The 21,058-nt window shown below is 44.3% G+C and overlaps 2 protein-coding genes across 2 annotated transcripts in view; both read left to right on the plus strand.

Annotated features, from left to right (window-relative positions):
- Nucleotides 1-2,763: 2,763 nt before the first annotated feature.
- Nucleotides 2,764-4,687, plus strand: MTLN (mitoregulin). The gene is made up of 2 exons (XM_036263233.1): nt 2,764-3,038; nt 3,630-4,687. Exon 1 carries the CDS (start codon nt 2,775-2,777, stop codon nt 2,943-2,945), a length of 171 nt encoding a protein of 56 aa, XP_036119126.1. The 5' UTR covers nt 2,764-2,774; the 3' UTR covers nt 2,946-3,038; nt 3,630-4,687.
- A 3,449-nt stretch (nt 4,688-8,136) lies between these two features.
- NPHP1 (nephrocystin 1) overlaps nt 8,137-21,058 on the plus strand; it is an 85,652-nt gene continuing 72,730 nt past the window's right edge. Inside the window, exons 1-4 of the mRNA XM_036262455.1 lie at nt 8,137-8,223; nt 12,220-12,293; nt 17,104-17,164; nt 18,139-18,263. Coding sequence (XP_036118348.1) covers nt 8,137-8,223; nt 12,220-12,293; nt 17,104-17,164; nt 18,139-18,263 — 347 coding nt within the window. The remainder of the gene's footprint in view (nt 8,224-12,219; nt 12,294-17,103; nt 17,165-18,138; nt 18,264-21,058) is intronic.

Below are 21,058 nucleotides of genomic sequence, written 5' to 3' on the forward strand. Positions count from 1 at the left end.
CTTGGTGCATGGGTCAATGCTCAACCACTGAGCCATCCCGGCTGGACGAAAAACCTACTTTTTTATATAACAGACTTAGGCTTTACCAATACTCCGTTGCCCAAATTAGTCTGTTATATAGAGGTTTCACTGTACAGGTATACACCTGTACATTCCCACTGTCAACTGCCACATTCAAGAAATACTTTCAGAATAATGACCATTAAACGTGGCAGGTCAGAATTCACATTTGGACTCAATCCTGTCTTTAGCATCTCCCTACTAAGTTAGGTTTTGCCTCAAGTACGCAAATAGATGTCTGTAGAGGCTGGTCGTTCTCCCAATGAAGAGTTCAGGCTCCACCTGTGGTCTCCCTTTCATGGCTGGATTCATTTTCTTTCTTTTTATTTATTTAAATTTATTGGTGTAACATTGGTTAATAATGTTGACATAAGAAATGTCCAAAAACAAAAAAACCCTCCAGATCTGCAGAGTTTATTTGAACCAAACTCAACAATTGCCAGGAAGCAAAATCTCAACAGATTGAGAAAATGCTCCTGAGAATGGCAGTTTTGCAGCTTATTTTATACATTAGAATCAAAGGAGATGTAAGGGGTGAGGGAGGGGGTATGTATGAAATGCATTGGCTGTAGATTAGGGACGCGGGAGGAAGCAAAGCAGGGAAATCTCTGGGAGTGGACAAAAAGTAAAACGGAGAGACACACACTTGTTTTATATTGGTGGGTACAGGACAGTTAACATTTACAGCATGTAGAGATGGTGTTCGGGAACGAGATAACAATGAAGGGTTCTGTGGTCTTGAGTTCTGGTGGGAGGCTGGGCCCTGAGGGTTCTGGAAAAGGGGGACACCACTGACATTCCAAAGGTAAGTTATTATAGATGTAAAAGACAACAGACAGGCTCACTTAAGGTAAAGATTGACTTTTGTCAATCAAGTTATAGGCCTAGGACATGACTACCTGCCATGACTTGCTTTTAGTTAAAAATCTTTATGTTCAGACTATCCTATGTGGTCACTTGTGGTCTCTGAATCTGTGAGGCCCAGGATACAGGCCTCCCCTGAGTTTGTCAGGTTTAGTATGTGGTCCCCTTTTTGTTCACACTAACATTATATACATTTCAAGCATACAATTCTGTAATACATCATCTGTTGCATTGTGTGCTCACCTTCTCAGTGTAGTTTGCCTCCCTCACCATCTATTTGACCCTCTTTACTTTCTTCATCCTCCCCCCATCCTGGATTAGTTTTCTATTTCTGTGTAACATTACCAAAACTCCCACGGTTTAGGAGTCCAGGCATGTGGGTCCTCCACTAGGGTCTCAGAGGACTACAGTCACGGTATCAGTCAGACTGGATTCTCACCTGGAGGATGGGCTGGGGAAGAATTCATGTTGTAGGCAGTTGATTTCTCTGTGGGTGTGAGGCTGGAGAGTTAGATATTAGGAGAATTTTTTTGACAAGTGGGTAAAGGGAAATAGACAGATGGTTAAATAAATGGGGCCAAACAATTTGAGCAATCTACAGCCTGCTAATAAATTGTAAGATCTTATCTTCCCTAACCAAGGACACTTGAGAGCAAGTCGTTTACACTTCTCCTGAACCAGAGAGTAAATAGCATAAACCACCCTGGTCAGGCAGATAGATAATGAGAATCAGTTAGTGTCATTAGTGCCAGCCAAACCCTAGAACAGATGAAGTCAGGGTAATAAGTAACAACAACAACAACAAAAAACCCAATTAGGACGAAACAAATCCAAGATAGAGGTAAAACTCACCAGAAAATGACCCTGGTCCCTCTGCTCATTTTGGCATATCAGCATATTAAAGAATACAACTGATGAATATTCTGCTGAGACCCTCCCCTAGGACCTCCCCTAGCATGCCCATCTTTAGAAAACAGATAAGAACCCTCAAAACAAAGGACCCAGCAGCAGCGCTCTGCTTGGACCATGCCCATGCGCCTCCTGGGGCCTGTACTTTTGTTCTTTCTCCTAAACTCTAAGGGTTCCCAGGAGACTTGCAACCAAGGCAGCAGTGGGCAGTGACAGCTCGTCCAGGGCTGACTCTGAGCCTCTCCAAGGCCCCATTTTCTCCTGACTTTCCAGTGAGCTAATAGCAGCCCCACCTTGGCTCACTTCTGTCACTGTGACCTTCATTTCCCTGTTTGCTGACAGCGGTCCGCCTCGGCTCACTTCTTTCCCATAGGTTTCCAGGGAGCCAGAGCAGCGCCACCCTGGCTCGCTGTTGCTTCTTCAATGCGAAGCCCTTCCCTGTTTCACTGTCCCCAGCTTTAATAAATGTACCCTCATAATCACCTGGACTGGCGATGTGAAATCTTTCCTGCACGAAGTCGAGACCCCACACACTACAGGCCGGGTGGGAAGCTCAGGGCGGTTCCTTTCTGGGGACAGTTGTAGGGTGGAGGGCTCCAGCTCCTGGCTGGCTGTTGGTTGGGGAGGAGGCCTCCATTTCTAGAGGCCACATCAGCGCTTTGCTACCTGAGCTTCTCCAACATGCCTGCGTACTCCATCGAGCACACAGCAGAGCCTGCAGTCTGTTACGAAGTGTCATGTAACAGAAAGCGATCACAGGAGTGAGATCCCACAAGTCAGATCAGGCCCGCGCTCCAGGAGGGCCTTCCCTGCCGCCTGGGCGAACGCGCTGCAGGTCCGCCAGCGCCCAGAGGGCGGCGCCGGCGTCCGTCCCCCCCGTCCGGACCGCTGCGCCCGGCGACCCGGCCCACGACGTCGGCCCTTCTGCAGGCGGCGGCGCGATGGCGGACGTGTCGGAGAGGAAGCTGCAGCTGTCCGTGCTGCTGGCCTTCGCCTCCGGGGTGCTCGTGGGCTGGCAGGCCAACCGGCTGCGCAGGCGCTACCTGGACTGGAGGAAGCGGAGACTGCAGGACAAGCTGGCGGTGACGCAGAAGAAGCTGGACTTGGCCTGAGCCCGGCTCCGCGCGCCCACCCCGTGTTGCGGGGCGCCCCGCCTGAGTCAGGCCCCTGGCCCCCCGCCCGCCGCTCGGGCTCCTCCTCAGCCGGTGAGCAGTAGAGGGGCGCCGAGGGGAGACTTGGGAGTGGGGTGGCGGCCTGGGGCAGCTCGCAGGAGTTGGCTTGCTCCCAGAGACCCCAGAAAGAGGAGGCAGCTTGGTTCCCCCCCGTGACTTGCACGGGTGTCCGAGCTCAGTCCACTGCGTGTGTGTACCGGGAATTACTTACCACGTGCAATGTCTCTGCATTGAATTTAAGATGTAAATACTGGAAAAAGCGAAAGGAAAGAAAGAACGTACCGAGGTGTCCCTGCTCCCCCACACCTCTGTTTATCATTCGTTTTAGTAATATCCTCGGTAGCACCGTAGTCTTTGCATTCGCGTTTTGTAATCTTCAGTCTGAATCCTTAGGTTGTTGGCAGCCTGGCAAAATGTGAAGGGCAGTGGCTTGGAAGTCGGGAGTCTTGCGTCTAGTCCTGGCTTTTTCATTTTTTCATCGAAGCTGTGCAAATGTTCAGGGTCTCAGTTTTCTTACCTGTAACACGAGGTCTTGTAATTCATGGTTTAGCTCTGCAACAGGATACGTTGAAGTTAATGATTATGTATTTCTCTTTTTTCCCCCCTTTTTTCTGTTTCCAATAGCTTGTTGAAGATGGATATACAACACTGGACAGAAATTACTTCTCCTTGTACTTATGCATCAATTTTATTTTTAAAATAAAATGTTAAATATTTTTGAACTTGTTATGAAAAGGAAAAGAAGTCTTGCTGGCCCTGCAGTTCACCACATCAAGAGCTCTGGATTCTCAAAACTATATATTAGCGTCTTTGAGCAGATGCCATGCTTCCTAAGGAATCTATGCTAGTTCCTTGGTACAGCTGCAAAGCACAGTTGGCCTGGGCACCATTCTGAGTCCTTTTGGTTAGTTGTTTACAGGACCTGGGAGAGTAAGAAAGAGGCTGTGTAAAAATAACTGAGGTAAGGGTGATGTATGTAAGACATTTGTGCTTCCAGGAGTGACAACATACTCCAAGTCTGGAGTATATGTTTTTATTGGCAAACATTTCATTTGTGTCATTATGGAACATGCAGGTGAAGGAGAAACCCTCTTGGTAGAGCTTAGTGATAAATCCCGACTATAGGTGGAAATCAAGAGGGAGAGATCAAGTCCCTGGTTATTTTTGGATTTGCAAGAGGTGTTTTCTAGAACACTGCCCTTGCTCATTGCTGTAAAGGTTAATTTTGTGCCAGCCAATTTAATGGCAGCTTCATGTTAACAAAGAAATTCAGAAGTTTCTACAGAAAGCTTTCTCCCCTCATTTTACCGGGGTCATTATGCTTTGTTACTTCCGACCTTATGTTCATTCTGTGAATGCAGTACTCAAGGACTGAAATGCTGGTTCTTAGACCTCTGTCCCATCTGGGCTGCAGTTTGCTGAAGTGTCCTAGCCACCCTTACTCACTGGGGTTCTGGGAGTTGAGGCTCTTTGAGACAAGGTAGGTTTCTTAAGGCACATGGTATTCCCAGACTGTTGCTTTGTGCCCAGGTACGAGTCTGGGTTATGACCAGTTCTGTGTGTTTGGCCTGTTCATGTGCTGTGTTAACTGTGGACCTGATTGTTCCAGTGGTGCTTCCTTTCCCATTACGTATTTGTAGTCCCCTGACACACTCATCTCCCTCTCCTGTCTCACCTCAGTGTTCTGTCATCCCTGCCCCTCTGGGCATGTGCTGCTTACTCCGCCCCCCCCCGCCCCCCCAGCCCAATCTAGGTGCTTCTGTGGCTTTTCGCCACCCCATGCCACTCCTAATCGTTCCCTTGTTTTCTGCTTACTGCCTCTTTACACTGTGGCTGTGTCCCTAGCTCTGTGGTGGGCATTTCCCCTTGACATTGTCTCTGTGGCCATTTCTCCTCTAGCCCTCTACCCGTTGCCCTACTTAAATGTGTTTGTTTTTCCCCCTAAAAAGGTTGTCTCACATGGAGATGTTGCTTTTCCTTCCTAGCTAAAATTGGCAGTGAGGAGGTTGGGAGATGGGTTATGATGCCAGTCATATATCCTGGAAATGACAAACTGCCAGCGTCCAACCCCACTATTTTATTTTATTTTTATCCTCACCCGAGGATATTTTTTTTCCATTTTTTGTACAGATAGAGTGGGAGGGAGAGAGAGGAAGGGAGAGAGAGTGAGAAACATCGACGTGAAGGGACACATCGAGTGGCTGCCACCCGCACGACCAACCAGGGCCGGGGACAAACTGCAACCGAAGTACGTGCCCTTAGCGGGAACCGAACCCGGGTCTCTCCGGACCGCAGGCCAACGCTCTAGCCGCTGAGCCAAACCGGCCAGGGCTAACCCCACTATTTTAATTAAAAAAAATGTTTTTATTGATTTTTTGAGAGAGAGAGGAAGGGAGAGAGAGATAGAAACATTGACGTGAGAGAGAAACATCCATTGGCTGCTTCCTGCACGCCCCCTACTGAGGATTGAGCCCACAATCCAGGCATGTGCCCTGACGGAATCAAACCGAGGACCTCTCAGTCCATGGGACGATGCTCAATCTGCTGAGCCATACCAAGTGGGCATCCAACCTCACCATTTTGATGTTGATGCTGTTCCAGGACTCACAAGGAATAAATGTTTGTAGCTCTGAATATGGTACAAAATGTATAAAATCAGTCACCTGGGGTGAACAAGCGTGATAAACTGTTTTGCATTCTTCTCATTGCTCATATGTATACACATATGTTGGGAGTTTATTTTTTCCCAACATAGAATTACACTAAACTATATTCATAACCCTGTAACTTTTCCACTTAAAAAATGAAATCCCTACAAATCTGATATGGGATATTTTTTCCTAATTTATTTATAGTTTAAAGTAAATAAGGATTTCATAAATGATGGATTGTCTTTAGTGCATTTTTTTTCTTTTTTCTTACCTCTTACAAAACCACTTAGAAGTACTGATTTATCAGTACAACTTTGGGAAAATAGGTAGTGTCTTTTAAACCTGAATGTAAAACATGGCCTGTGGCCCAGCATTGTCCACATACATACCCCGTGTATGTATGTAAATAGTAGCACTAGTTATAATAGCCCTGAACTGGAAACTACCCACATGTCCAGCAACAGCAGAAGGAATGAGTCTGAGTACATCACACAACTAAATACCAGGATGAAAAAACTGCAACACACACACAGTGATACAAGTGTATTGTACAAACACATTTGAATAAAAAGCCAGGCGAGCTGCCAGGACACACAGTTCAAAAAAGCAAAACAAGCTTTTGATGTTAGCAATTACTTTTGACATGGAAGGAGCAGAGGTGGGTAGGGTCTAGGAGGAGATTACTAGGGTTCTGGTAATGTTCTGTATCCTAATCTGGGTGATACTATGTGAGGGTGTGTTCAGTGTGAAAATTCAGAGAGATGGACACTGATCTCTTTTCTTTATATTATACTTGAAGATGCTCTGGCCAGTTTGCTTAGTGGTTAGAGCATCGGCCCACAGATCATAGGGTTGTGGGTTTGATTCCTGATCAAGGGCATGTACCTAGGTTGCAGGTTTGATCCCTGGCCTCGGTCTGGGTGTATGGAGGGAGCAATCAATCAGTATGTCTCAATTAATGTTCTCTCTTCCCCTCCCTCTACCCTCTCTAAGAATCAATGGAAAAAATGTCCTTGGGTGAGGATTAACAACAAAACCACATAAATACCATGGCAATTGGGCCTGTGTACTAAACATTTATATTAGCGTGGTTCATCATTTGAAAAGTGAATTCAGATAATTTTTCTTATTCAGTGTTGTGGAAAGAGTTTGGGAATTGGATTTATAGGATCCCATCCCACTTGGGGAAATTTTATTACAATCTGAGAATAGATGTAAACTTGACACCAAATGCAGGTTTGGCTGCCTGCTGCAACAAAAGCCAAACTCGTGAGACAGGCACTGTGAGAAGGAAAATGGTTTATTGAAGTGTGGGTGACCTGAGATGGCGTACTCCTGTCCCAAAAATCATCTCATCTCAGTCAAGACAGCAATTTTTACAAGGTAGGGGGGAGGGGACATTGTGGACATGGAGAGAAACTTAGGATGGGCAAGCTGCCTTCTTGGTGGTCCAGATATAGATCTTCACTGTCAGCGTTCTGGAACTGGTCAGGGTTAGCCAAATTCCTGTGGCTGGGTGATTTGGGGTCAGGCCGGTTCTTATTCACATGGGAACTGGAACTGCTCAGTCCTGCAGGGTGCTTGTAAGTAAACTGTTAGTATATAACAGTTTATGAGTTTTGTTGTGTTAATGTATTTTATTCTGGTTATTTTATAGTAGCAATAATACAAAAATTTCAATATTTATTGTCGGAACCTATATTGGCTTGTTACTGTTCTAGTTTTCCCTAAAGTTAATATATTTAATTTTATGTGGGTTAAAATATTTTTTATTAGAACTAATTTAATTCATGTTAGGATCCTTTTAAACTCCATGTTCTGACCAAGTTTAGTATTATCAGTCCTGTATAAGTTACAGTACATTTGAAAAGTGAGGTATATGTTCATGGCTACAAAATGGGGATCATAATTATTTGCTCACAAGCTTGCTGTAGAACAGACATAATCACAAAACTAAATAGAATCGAGAGACTTCAGCAATACCCCAAATGGCAAAGAACTAAAAACTGCCTTCTGAAAGGCGAGTATGCAGAACTGTGTATCCCATGGGGGCCAAGGAGGAAATTATCCTTGCAGTTCATTGAAGAGTTTAAGATGCTTAAATGGTATCAGAAGGTTGGTTTAGCAAAACTGCCCGCAGAAATCGAGTGGCCTAACACCGGGGCGCCCCGCATTCATGTGGCAATACGGCGGTATCGTGGGACGTGCAGTTTCGGGCGCCGTGGGAACCCTCACCTCCACCCCGGCCTTAGGGCTGGCCAGTCAACGTCGACCACCTGCGCAAGGGCCTCAGCGCTCCGGCCCGCGGCGACGGAGAGCACGCGACAGACGACCACTTCCGGTCCAGTCTCCGCCAGCCGGCGCAGCGTAGGGCTGTGAGGCGGCCGCACGCTGATGGCGTCACCTGGTGACGTCCCATGCAGGGGCCGCGGAGGCGGTTTCCCTGGCGACCGGCGCGCGCCAGTCGCGGAGGCGCGGAGATGCGGGCGCAGCGGGCGCAGCGGGCGCAGCGGCCGCGCGACCCCCTGCAGTCCCTGCAGCGCCGTGACCAGGAGCTGAAGCAGCAGGTATACCCGGCTGTTCCTCGGGATGGGTCGTGGGGTGGCCGGGCTTTGGCTGGGCGAAAGCTGGGTGTCCGAGTCCTGGGAGCCGGCCTGACCCGCGACCTTCCCCGCTGTAACGCTTCCATTCCAGCTTCTCTCTCCAAACCCGGCTCTGACTCCTCATCCTCCCAACCCGACCTCCGAAATGGTGACCTTCGGCTGAGCGCCCTCACCCTAACATTTCAGCTTCCGAACCTAACACCTCCCTAGCCCCCCTCACTTCCCAATCTAACCGTTGAACAGTAACCATTTCCAACCACGTCTGCTCCCAGCGCCACCCTGCACTCCCGGCCCCTCCCTCCGCCTCCTCTGGTGGAGGCTGTTGCAGCTTCGGTGAACTCCAGCGAAATGCGACTCGTCCAAGAATAGTCCTAATATGTAAGGGCACAGGACTTGAACTAAGAAGAAATACAAATATCTAATATGTATGAGAAAGGAAAGATATCTTGAACATTGTAATTTAATTATTTTTAAAAAATGTTCTTATTGGTTTTAGGGAGAGCGGAAGGGAGAAACACCCGCACATGCTTTGACGTGGAAGGGCCGTCGCTCTAACCACTGAGCAACACCACCGGGCTCTTGAACATTTTGAAAATCACAATATTCAGTGGAGAGGGTGTGATGAAACAGGCACCTGCTCACACTGCTCTGGTGTATAAAGGACAGTGTTTTGGGGAAGAAGTTTGATAAAATGTAGCAAATATTCATGCTCCTAGGCTGGATGGTTACGGGTTCCAGGAATTTAACACACATAATCACAAAGTTAGGGCAGATATTAATGTACAAAACTGTTCATCACAGTTTACTCGTAATAGAAAAGACTGGCTATAACTTAAATGGGGAATGATATATATAACAGGATAGGCTATAATACTGTGATTAAAATTTTGTTAGAGCCCAGCCAGTGTGGCTCAGTGGTTGAGCTTCAGCCATGCACCAAGAAGTCCCAGGTTCAATTCTGGTCAGGGCACATGCCCAGGTTATGGGCCAGATCCCCAGTGGGAGGCATGCAGGAGGTGGCCAGTCCATATTCTCTCTCATTGATGTTTTTGTCTCTCTCTCCCTTTCCCTTACTCTCTCATTAAAAACCAATAAAGAAAAAAAAAACATTTTGTTAAGGATTTTAATGTGTTAGTAAACTATTTGTGATAAAATTTCAGCTTAGAAATACATAAATTTGTACAATATTTCAATAAAATTTATATATATATGTAGATAAATTGAAGGAACTATGCTAGGATGGTAACTGTGGTAGCATGCTGATGATTATTATGTTTCTTTCCATACACTTTGATATTTTCATGATTTTGAATACCAAATATATATTACTTAAAAAAATTGCCTGGACAAGTGTTGGCGAGGGTGTGGAGAAAAGGGGACTCTAGTACACTGCTGGTGTCAATGCAGACTGGTGCAGCCACTATGGAAAACAATATGGTGTTACCTCAAAAAGTTACAAATTGAACTTCCATTTGACCCAGTGATCCCGCTTCTAGGAATATACCCTAAGAAGCCTGAAACATCAATCAGAAAGAATATATGTACCCCCATGTTCGTAGCAGCACTATTTACAATAGCTAAGATATGGAAATAGCCCAAATGTCCATCAGTAGACAAATGGATAAAAAAGTTGTGGTACAGCCCTGGCTGGTTTTGCTCAGTGGTTAGAGCGTTGGCCTGCAGTCCAGAGAGACCTGGGTTTGGTTCCCGCTAAGGGTGCGTACCTTGGTTGCAGTTTGTCCCCGGCCTTGGTTGGTTGTGCAGGTGGCAGCCACTTGATGTGTCTCTTTCACATTGATGTTTCTCTCTCTCTCTCTCTCTCCCTCCCACTCTATCTGAACAAAAAATGGAAAAATGTCCTCGGGTGAGGATAAAAAAAAAAGCTGTGGTACATATATACAATGGAGTACTACACAGCTGTAAGAAAGATAGCTCTCTTATCCTTAGAGACGACATAGAGGGACTGGAAAGTATTATCCTAAGCGAAACAAGCCAAACAAAGACAAGTATCATATGATCTCACTTATTTGTGGAATATAATGAACATAACAGTCTGAGGAATGGGGTTGTCCCAGAGACGTGGAAGTGGGGTACAGACTGACAATCCCCAGAAGAGGGGGTGGAGGGGGGGAGATAAACCACAGAACTTATATGCATGTATGCATGAACAATGGACATGGACAACAAAGCTGGGGACAGGGGGAGGAGGAAGGGGGAGGGGGAATCAGTGGGGGAAAAAGGAGAAACATCTGTAACAAAAATAAATTTTTAAAAAAAGTAGCAAGGATAGCCTGGCTGTTGTGGCTCACTGGTTGAGCTTCGACCCATGTACCAAGAGGTCACCAGTTTGATTCCCAGTCAGGGCACATGCCCAGGTTGTGGGCCCAATCCCCAGTGGGGGGCATGCAGGAGGCGGCCAATTGATGTTCTTTCTCATCGATGTTTCTATTTCTCTCTCCCTTCCTCTTTCTCTAAAAATCAATCAAAATATTTTAAATATTTTAAAAATATTTATCCCCCAAAGATTTGATGGATAAATAAGTGACTCTATTGGAATTTTAGTGGTGCAGCAAAAACAAAATATTCTTTTGGTGGAAATAGAAATAAAACTTGAGGCATTAACTTAAGCTGAGCTTTGGCTAGATATTTAATATGGGTCTGTATCTAATTATAATTCAGTGCAATATTGGGAGAATAACAAAAGTTGTTATTAAAACAAAACAAACTGTTAAGGATTGTTTAGCCTGGAAAAGAATTGGCTCAGGAACTTTTGATACCCTGAATGTCTGTGAAGGGCTCTTGGATAGTGTGAGCTCATTCTTCCCTGTCCCTCTAGAGGACACATAAAGCAAAACACGGGAAGAATTTCCAAGTTGGTGTCCAGGGGACATGAGCTCAGCTCAGTCATGCCTGTGATGACTGTCACTGGGTATGTGAATGTTGTAATTAACACTCAAGACAGATGCAGAATTCCAAGAGTAGAGAAGAAGCTAGTGAACTTAACTCTTTCTTCACCTACTTTATCTTTGCATCATTTATAGAAAAGAACCCAACAGAACCCAAGAGAAATACGTGGCTCTTTTGTGGGTCTATTGGCAGAATTACATGTAGAGTTTGGAAAATACTAAGTCATGGTGTAAGATAGAAGAATGAGGCCCTGGCCAGTTTGGCTCAGTGGTTGGAAGTTTGATTCCCATTCAAGGGCTCATACCTGGGTTGCAGGTTTGATTCCCTGCCCTGGTCCAGGTCATGTGAGGGGCAGCCAATCTATGTGTCTCTCTCACATCAATGTTTCTCTCTCCTTCCCTTCCACTCTTAAAAAAACAACAACAACAACAAAAAACCAATGGGAAAATATCCTTGAGTGAGGATTAACAACAAAAACAAAAAGAGGATAAACAAATGTGTGGTATATTCATACAATGCATACTACTCTGCATTAGGAAGGAATAGACTAATGATGCACACAACAGACAATATGGAAGTATTAAAAAACAAACTTTGTGAAAGGACTGTACAAAAGTACGTACTTCCTGGGCATGTTCTGGGATAATGGTACTTTTCTATATGTTGATGGGGTTTGGGTTACATGGGTGTAAACAAATGTTTATTTAAGATTCGTGCATTTCATTGTATGTTAATTTTACACCAAATATTCAACTCTAGTTAGTGATGCCATGGTGCATTATTTAGGGGTAAATGTGTTGATGATTGCAGTTTACTTTGAAACAGTTTACTTTGAAGATGGACTGATGAATAGATGGATCAAATAAATGTAAGTATAGCAACATGTTAATGGTAGAATCTAGCTGGTGGGTATATGGGTGTTCACTGTATACTTCTTTCTACTTTATTGTATATGTTTATCCTAAAATATTGGGGAAAAGATTAAAATTTTATTTCCTAAGGTTACATGGTGTTTAAGAACATGATATTTTAAACAGTCTCCATTTATTGTAGATTGATAGTTTGCTTTCTGAGAGTCGATTGAAAGGAACTCTAGAAGCCAGTAAAAGGCGAGATATTTACCAAAGGTAAAGCATACTAAATTTTATAAGCTTTCTAAGAACTGTACTTGCATTGCAATGAGCCATGTTTACAGCAGAGAAACTGTTTGGGGCATTATTTCTTTCCTTTTGTTAAATTAGTAAAATTGAAAAACTAATAATAAGAAATAATACTGAGGTAACAATGAACTTTTTCAAAATGTATTTAAAAATATTTCTTGCAATTATCTTTATCAGGTCTAAATATAGGAATGATAAGATTAAATTGAGGATTACAAATGTTAAAAAGGGAAAAATGAAATTTTTTTGTACTTCGTATGTACCAAGCAGTGTGGGTCCTCACTCTAAAACCATTTCTTAATTAATTTTCACAATATACCATGAGAAAATTAAGGTTCACAGTGGTTAGTTGATTTGTCTAACATTACTGTGCTATATAAGACATGAAAGTAGAGAGGCAATATGAATGTTTTAGGTTTGCTAAAAATGCAGGGTTCAGCCAAGCAGGGAAAGGTTGTTGCTGAGTGCAGTGGGGAAGCAGGCTTGGTCCACTTGAATCCAGTGGAAGAATGACATGTGGCCTAACTTGGAGCTAGGAGGAACCACCCTAACTGAAGGCTGTGGGCTTGCTGTTGTGACGGCGACTACAAAAACTGCTCTGAGTGAACTCCAGGGCTTAGCAGGATTATGGGTGGTCCTTGGCCTGTGTAGCCCCAGATCCTGTGACCTGGTCAGAAATCTCTATCAACAGTTCCGGCTCCTTTAAGGTGGGAAAACTGGCCCTGGCTGGTTTGGCTCAGTTAGTTGGGCCTCCTCCCTTGCACCAAAAGGCTGCTGGTTCTATTCCCAGTCAGGGGGAGTGCAGGAGGCAGCCAATAGATGTCCTGCTCTCACAAGGATGTTTCTTTTTCTCCCCCCACCTCTAAAAATCAATAAAAATTTTTTTTTTTTTTTTTTTAAAAAGGTGGGAAAACTGTTCTCTTGGTGGATAAGTACTTTTGTTTTCTTTAGACTTCTTTTTTTTTTTTATCATCCTTACCCGAGGACATTTTTCCATTTTTTGTTTAGGTAGAGTGGGAGGGAGAGAGAGGAAGAGAGAGAGAGAAACATGTGAAAGGGACAATCGAGTGGTCGCCACCCGCACAACCAACCAGGGCCGGGGACAAACTGCAACCGAGGCACGTGCCCTTAGCGGGAACCGAACCCGGGTCTCTCCGGACCACAGGCCGATGCTCTAACCGCTGAGCCAAACCGGCCATGGCTCTTTAGCCTTCTTTTTAATCCTTGGAAAAGTTTAAAATTAAGTATAGTTTAAAATTATATAGTCATGATGAACTAAATTTAATTAGATTATGAATACTTTTGTATTGTTTAGGACATCATTAAGATAATCTGAGTTAGGGGTATTTAAAGAACTTATAACATTCAAAAGAGCGTGAGATTCATTCTATTAGTTTAAATGATTCATTAGAATCATTTGAAAAACTTTTACCTAAGTCAGGCTTTCAAAATGCTTAAAAGCAAAATTAAATTTATATGTATTTAAAAATGTCTAAGGGAATTTAATTAACTACATTTACTAGTAGGATTGATTGTTTAAGGAATTTAGGTCAAGTTGAATTACTTAAACAATAATGAAAGAAAAAGTGAAGGTGATTGTACTTGTTTTACTAGATTTAAAAACAAGAAGATTTATAGGCTGAAAATGAAGCCCCAGGGAAAACTAGGTTTTTACATTTTATTTTAATAAACTAATTTTTTAAACCCAACTAATCATAAAATAGCCTTTTCTGTGTATAAAAATACCTTCTCACAGCCATTTAAAAAATTTACATTGAGATTTGTATGTCTGAAAATGTATTTTAGCCCTTATGTTTGATTAATAATTGGCTGGAGGGAGATAGCGTAAAAATAATTTCTACTCAGACCTTCGAGACATTGTCAGGTTTCTTTGCACCCAGTGATGCCAAGTTTGATGACCATTCCTTTCTAACTGACCTGTTGGGGCTTTTCTTTTCAGCCTTGACATTTTCAGATTTTATCACGTCTTTGTCATTTTTATCTTGCTCAGCACTCAGTGCATCTTATTGTTTCTTAATCCTCACCCAAGGGTATGTTTTTTTCCAAATTGATGAGAGATGAGAGAGAGAGAGAAACAGAGAGAGAGAGAGAGACAGAGAGAGAGAGAAAGACAGAGAGAGAGAGAGAGAGAGAGACATCAATCAGTTGCCTTCCATAATGTGGCCAACCAGGGATGGAACCCCCAGCCTAGGTATGTGCCTTGATGGGGAATCGAACCTGCAGCCTTTTGGTGCATGGGGCACTGCAACCAACTGAGCCATCTGGCTAGGGTTCAGTGCATTTTTTCAGTTTGAAAACTTGTCTCTCATGAGCTCTAGGAGATTTTCTTTTATTAAAAGATAAGTTTTTAATTTTGTGTATTTGTTTCTTTCTGAAATTTGATTCAGGGAGCCTCCTGGACTGTTCTTTTGGTCTCTTATTTCTCCATTAATAATTTTTGTTTCTTTGTCTTTTTGTTTTCGCCTCAGAGATTCTTTTGACTTTTTCTTTTAACTTCCTGTGGAATGTTTGATTTCAGTAGATACATTGGGAAATTACAAGTGTTTTTTTTTTTTTCTTGTTCTTTTTCATAGCATCATGTTCCTATTTTCAGATTATCTCCTTACTACTTTCATGATTAGGAGATTTCATTATTATTATTATTATTATTTTTTTTGTGTGTGTGTGATTAGGAGATTTAAAAAAACACTTTTCTTCTGTTCTCTGAGTTGTCTTTATTTAATGTGGATTAGCCTTAAATTTTATCTTCCATGTTGCCAGTTTTCTTTATTATGTCCGATGGTCCTTGGGCTATCCATCTTTATTTAAGAATGAGGGACTAGGTTGATTATTCTAGAGAGCCACCATAGGCTTTTCTACTGTTGTATATCCTGGTCTCTTTCCTACTGATACTACCCCTGAATGAGAATGAAGTTTTCTGTCTGTAGTGGGCAGGGATTGCTAGGGGGCTGGGAATGAGCCTTTAGCCTGAGGCCAAGTGTTAGAATAGGGTGGGCTGTAACCCTGGTGTACAGAGAAGTTCTTTAGCACCTATAATTCTCCCCAGGTTGTTAATTAATTTTTTATTTTATTTTTTTTAATCCTCACCCGAAAATATTTTTCTTCAGATAGAGTGGGCAGGAAGGAGAGAGAGAGAGAGAGAGAGACATACATTGATGTGAGAGAGACACATCAACTGGCTGTCTCCCGCACGACCCCCACCAGGGCCGGGAACTGCAACCAAGGTACATGCCCTTGACCTGAATCAAACCCGAAACTCATTGGTCTGTGGGCCAACACTCTAACTGCTGAGCAACTGCCCAGGGCAATTTTCTTTTTTTGTTTTTTTAGAGAAGAGTCCTCTGGAGAGGAGGGACAGCAGAAAGGGATGAGGGAAGAGAAAGGGGAGCTGTCAGGCTCTCTGTAAACAGACTTTTTAAAAGTCAAAGACTTTTAAAAGTTTGGCTCAGCGGTTAGAGCATCGGCCTGTGGTCCAGAGAGACCCAGGTTCAGTTCCCGCTAAGGGCACGTACCTCGGTTGCAGTTTGTCCCCGTCCCTGGTTGGGTCATGCGGGAGGCAGCCACTCAATGTATTCCTTTCAGATGGATGTTTCTCTCTCTCTCTCTCTCTCTCTCTCTCTCTCTCTCTCTCCCTCCCCCATTCTTTCTGAACAAAAAATAGAAAAATGTTCTCGGGTGAGGATTAAAAAAAAAAAAAAGTCAAAGACTTATGAAAAGGCCTTAACTAAATCTAAACTAACCAGTATCTTTACTCTCTCCCTGAATAATAGGAAGACCTTAGATGGCCTTAAGACTAATTTTTCTCTTTATAGCTTAGATTTTATGGATACGATTTAATTTATATAATACAATATAATATAAATAACAGAACATAATACATAAAAACAGATTAGGCAAGCCCCAGTAATAGCCCATTTAAGGTCCTTTTTATACTTCTCATTTGGGTGTCTACGATGAGATGATATGATGTGAGCTGTCTGTGGGACAACTAAAACACTGGGCAAACGGACTGGCCGGGCTCAAAGAGGGTGTGCACTGTGATGGGCGGAGGAGAGTGCTCTGCTCTGCCTCCGTGTGGCTCCTCTACCATTGACTGGTTGTGCTCACCATTAGAACCTCACTTTCTCCATCTGGAGGGAGGCTGGTTCTGAGGCTCAAATGTGGTCACGTCTGTAAACCACTTAGCATCCTGCTTCATGCACAGTACCTGTGAGCCGCTATCCTCCTTCTTAGTGTCCTCTTGGCTGGGTCCTTGGCTTGTGGATTTGAGAGCCGGAAGAGCATTTTCAAGTCTGGTGCTGTCCTTATTTTAGAGGCAGGACATTGAAGGCCCAAGTCACACACTTTCTGAGCTTTGGTCCTCATATCTGTGTACCTTAGAGCCCGGCTGTGAGGATCCTGAGCCAATGGGTGGAAGAACTTTTACGTGTGTGTGTGTATGTACATGTGTGTGTGTGTGTGTGTGTGTATATATTTTTTTTAATTAAAAATTTAAAAAAAATTTTTTTAAATTTTATTTTTGTTACAGATGTTTCTCCTTTTTTACCCCATTGACACCCTCCTCCCCATTCCTCCCACCCCATCCCCAGCATTGTTGTCCATGTCCATTGGTTATGTACATGTATATTTTTAAACATAAGCCATACAATCACTAATTGTCTTGCCTGCTTAAAGACTTATGTATAATTTTATAAAGTAACATTCTGGTTTTGACATTAGAAAATCAATATCTTTTTCTCTCTTTTTAAAAATTTAGGTGTATCCAATTAAAACAGGCAGTCGATGAAAATAAAAATGCGCTTCAAAAATTAACCAAAGTAAGTATCACAGTCCCTCGTGTTCCAGAACACCTGTTTTCACAGATGCTTCCATGCAGTGGGAGCTCACTGGAGTGGGGAAGGCCTGGTTGGCTCAGGGATGAAGTCTGACCCTCAGTGCTGACTCCCCACAGGCTCACCAAGGGTGAGCGTGGGAGCAGGAAAGCCCGGCTCCAGTTACTACCAGGTTCACCTCTGATGAGCTCACCCAGGTTGAGGACTCAGAGAGTCCAGAAGAAGCTGTTTTTATTTTGCGTTGTGTACGTTCTGCAGTTCAGGATCGTTTTCATTGAAGCGCCCTGGGAGGGAGCACGACCACCCTGAGGGCGAGCGGGAAGCCGGGCTGTGCGGGCAGCTCTGGCGTCAGCGGGGTCTGCAGAGGGCATCTAGAGCTCCTGGCAGTCAGGCCCCTGAGGAGCTTTCCTTGGAACGGGAGCCTGAGCGTCAGGAGGTGCCAGGGCAGAGACTCAGGTTCTGTGTACGACTCCTGGGCCGCGTCTGAGACAGGCATCACTGAGTCACTGAATTTCTCCAGTGACATGACGCTCTCACTTAGGAAGCACCCTGACCCTGCATTTGAAAACCGAATGGCCCGAGTTTCCCAGATGAGGAAACAGCTCCCAGAGGTGAAGCAGCCTTCCCAGAGTCTCACTGCCAAGAAGTGGCGGCACTTGGGATGGGGGCTGCCTTTATGACCACGCCTCTCTCCGCCTGGAGTGTGGCCCTTGCCAACTGCCCAGGGGCTGCAACACCGAGCCCGGGAGGGGACAAAACGCAAAACAAGTTACAGTTCACTTCTCGTATGGTTTACATTCCAACCTAATTGTCTACATTTCTTATTTATCCAAGGGTGGCCCAGTCTCATACTGGTATTTACTTTGCCTTCTAGCACACATTGGAGTTGTTTTTGTGTTTAAAGTAAATATAACAGGAAACAAATATGTCTTTCAGTGAAATGGGCTCATTTCTCCTAGGCCGATGAACCTGCACCTGTCGGGAACTATCAACAGAAAAAGGAGGAGGAGCTCAGTCTCCTGGACAAGCTGACCCACCAGCTGCAGGAACTTGCCGTGTCTGTAAGAAGAGACAGTAGAACTGAGTATGCTTCTTCCCTTCCTTCTTTCAGATATTATGTCACTGCAGTTTTAATGTTTCACTCAGGATACAGCCACATACAGCGAAATATAAACAAATGGCCATAACAGGATAGTCGATCAACATTGGTTTACTGAGTATAGAGGGAAGTGTGAGAGCCCAGGAGAGATGTGAGGACCCCAGTTCTGCTTGGTTGATGTTCAGTGACGTCAACAGTCATTCTGTATATTTGTCCAGATTTTAGAGCTGTTTCTGGTTGAAGGTTATGTCCAGCACCAGCTCTTTGTCATTCTCATACTGGAAATCAGTGGGAATTCTAGAGTCCTTGCACCTACATCCTTGGCATTTTCCCAGGATACGGTATAAAAATAAGGGACCAGCATTTGAGGACTCTGAATAGTTGATATTTTCCTTTCTGTTTCCCACAAATTGGGTTTGTTTAGACCATCAGGTTTTCTTTCTGCGTTGCCAAGGCTATTATTAACATCCACTCCAGCAGAAAAACAGTGCATGTTTCTGCCTCCAGTTTTTAAAGAATATTTATGAAAGGAGGAAATATGTAAGTAGATGATTCAAATAATTTTTTCACATATGAACATTGACATTAAAGGCGGCATGTTTATTTTCAGACACTGTCACACATTTGTTTGCTTAGCTTTTCAGATCTCTGCTTTGTTTCCTCAAGATGATAAATTACCTGAGGGCAAAATTATGACTTTCTTTCTTTACATTTCTCATGGGATCTCACACTTTCTGCTTTTCGTCTTCGTAGGAACACTACACAGCACTTCAGCAGTATGTTTGGGGCCACTCTAAATGGCCAAATTGCCAACAAAAAGCACAACAGTGCTAAATTCTGGCACTAACTAGACTGCGAGGGCACTGTTCTCGGCGCGAGTGCTGGAAGAGAAGGCAGAGCGCCGCCTGTCTGACCTCAGCTGTGAGTGTGCGCATCGGGCAACGCACGCTTTTTGCTGCTTTGCACACATTTGGGAGTGACCCCAAAGTTCTGCAAGTGTTCACTTGGGGTTACAGATACATTCTAGCAAGTAGATGGATTTAGAGATATGGGATCTGCAAATAATGTGGATGGGCTCAGTGCAGAAGCGGACCTGTGACAGCCGGGGCGCAGGCACACGGGGTGGTACCATCCTGAAGTTCTGTCCTTTTGGCTGAAGTGTCATGTTAATTCAGGTTAGACTATGATGAGCCGGGGATGCATATTGTAGTTCCTAGAGCAGTCACTACCAGATAAGAAAACGTAGTGGCTAAAATAACAACTTATATGACAAATAAAATGAAATCCTAAAAGTGGCCGTTTTAAAGGTAAGCTTCTCTAATAAATGTAAACTGTAGGAGAGGAAAGACCTCTGTTTTGTCGTTGTATCCCAAGTACATGGTGTCTGTCACACTAGGTGCCTGGAAACATCAGATGACTTTGCTGAATGCTGAGTGAATACATAAAGCTCAGAAAGACTGAGTGACTCACCCCAGCCAGGAGCGTTAGAACTCCTCCCCCTTCCCTCACCTCCCTTTTCCCGCCTTCATATCTTTCCAGAATGTCTTTCTCTTCCTCCCCAATGCTGTTTTCTTAGTCCAGACTATTGTCATGTGTCACCTTTTTAAAAAAAATACTCACCTGAGGGTATTTTTCCATTGATTTTCAGAGAGAGTGGGAGGGAGGGAGGAGGGGAAAGAAAGAGGCTGTCTCCCACACGACCCCGACCAGGGCTGGGGACCAAACTGCAGCTGAGGTACGTGCCCTTGACTGGGAATCAAATCCGAGACTCTTTGGTCCGTGGGCTCTAACCACGGATCAGAACCCTCTAGGGGTATCATGTGTCACTCTTTTTTTTTTTATCCTCACCCGAGGACATTTTTCCATTTTTTTGTTCAGACAGAGAGGGAGGGAGAGAGAGAGAGAGAGAAACATTGATGTGAAAGGGACACATCAAGTGGTTGCCACCCGAACAACCCAACCAGGGCTGGGGACAAACTGCAACTGAGGTACATGCCCTTAGTGGGAACTGAACCTGGGTTTCTCTGGACCGCAGGCCGATGCTCCAACCGCTGAGCCAAACCGGCCAGGGCATGTGACACTCTTAAGAGCCATCTTTCCTTTAGCCCTTCCTCCAGGCTGTTCCCCTCATTGTAGCCATCTTTCTGAAGTGCAGAACAGACCTGCCCTTCCCTTACTTCCTTCTTAGGGACTGCCTTAGAGGGGACGCCCAGGTGGCTGCATTCTGCGCAGCTCTGCGCAGCCTCCTGTCGTTTCTCTAAGCCTTGTCCTACCATTCATGACCTTGAGGCTCCCTGATCTCGAGCCTCCTTTCTCTGCTCCCTCCCCCTCCTCGCTACCTGATTAGCTCCAACTCATCTCTCAAGACCTAACTGAGAACTTCCTGCTCCCCACCCAGGCAGTCTAGATTAGGTGTCCCTCTTGTGCAGTGGTTCTCAACCTTCCTAATGCTGCGACCCTTTAATGCGGTTTCTCATGTTGTGGTGACCCCCAACCATAAAATTATTTTTGTTGCTACTTCATAACTGTAATTTTGCTACTGTTATGAATCGCCATTGGAAATATGTGTTTTCTGATGGTCTTAGGCGACCCCTGTGAAAGGGTCGTTCCACCCCCAAAGGGGTCGCGACCCACAGGTTGAGAACTGCTGCTCTTATGTTTCCTGAGCATCCTCTATGTCCCTCCACTCCAGTACCTATTGAGCTGTATTGTATCTCTCCATTTTCTAGATTCTGAGTGTAAGCTCCTGAGGGTAGGGAATTGTGTCTGGTGTACCTTGG

This window comes from Molossus molossus, unplaced genomic scaffold (assembly GCF_014108415.1).
Source record: "Molossus molossus isolate mMolMol1 unplaced genomic scaffold, mMolMol1.p scaffold_m16_p_15, whole genome shotgun sequence".
Taxonomy (NCBI): domain Eukaryota; kingdom Metazoa; phylum Chordata; class Mammalia; order Chiroptera; family Molossidae; genus Molossus; species Molossus molossus.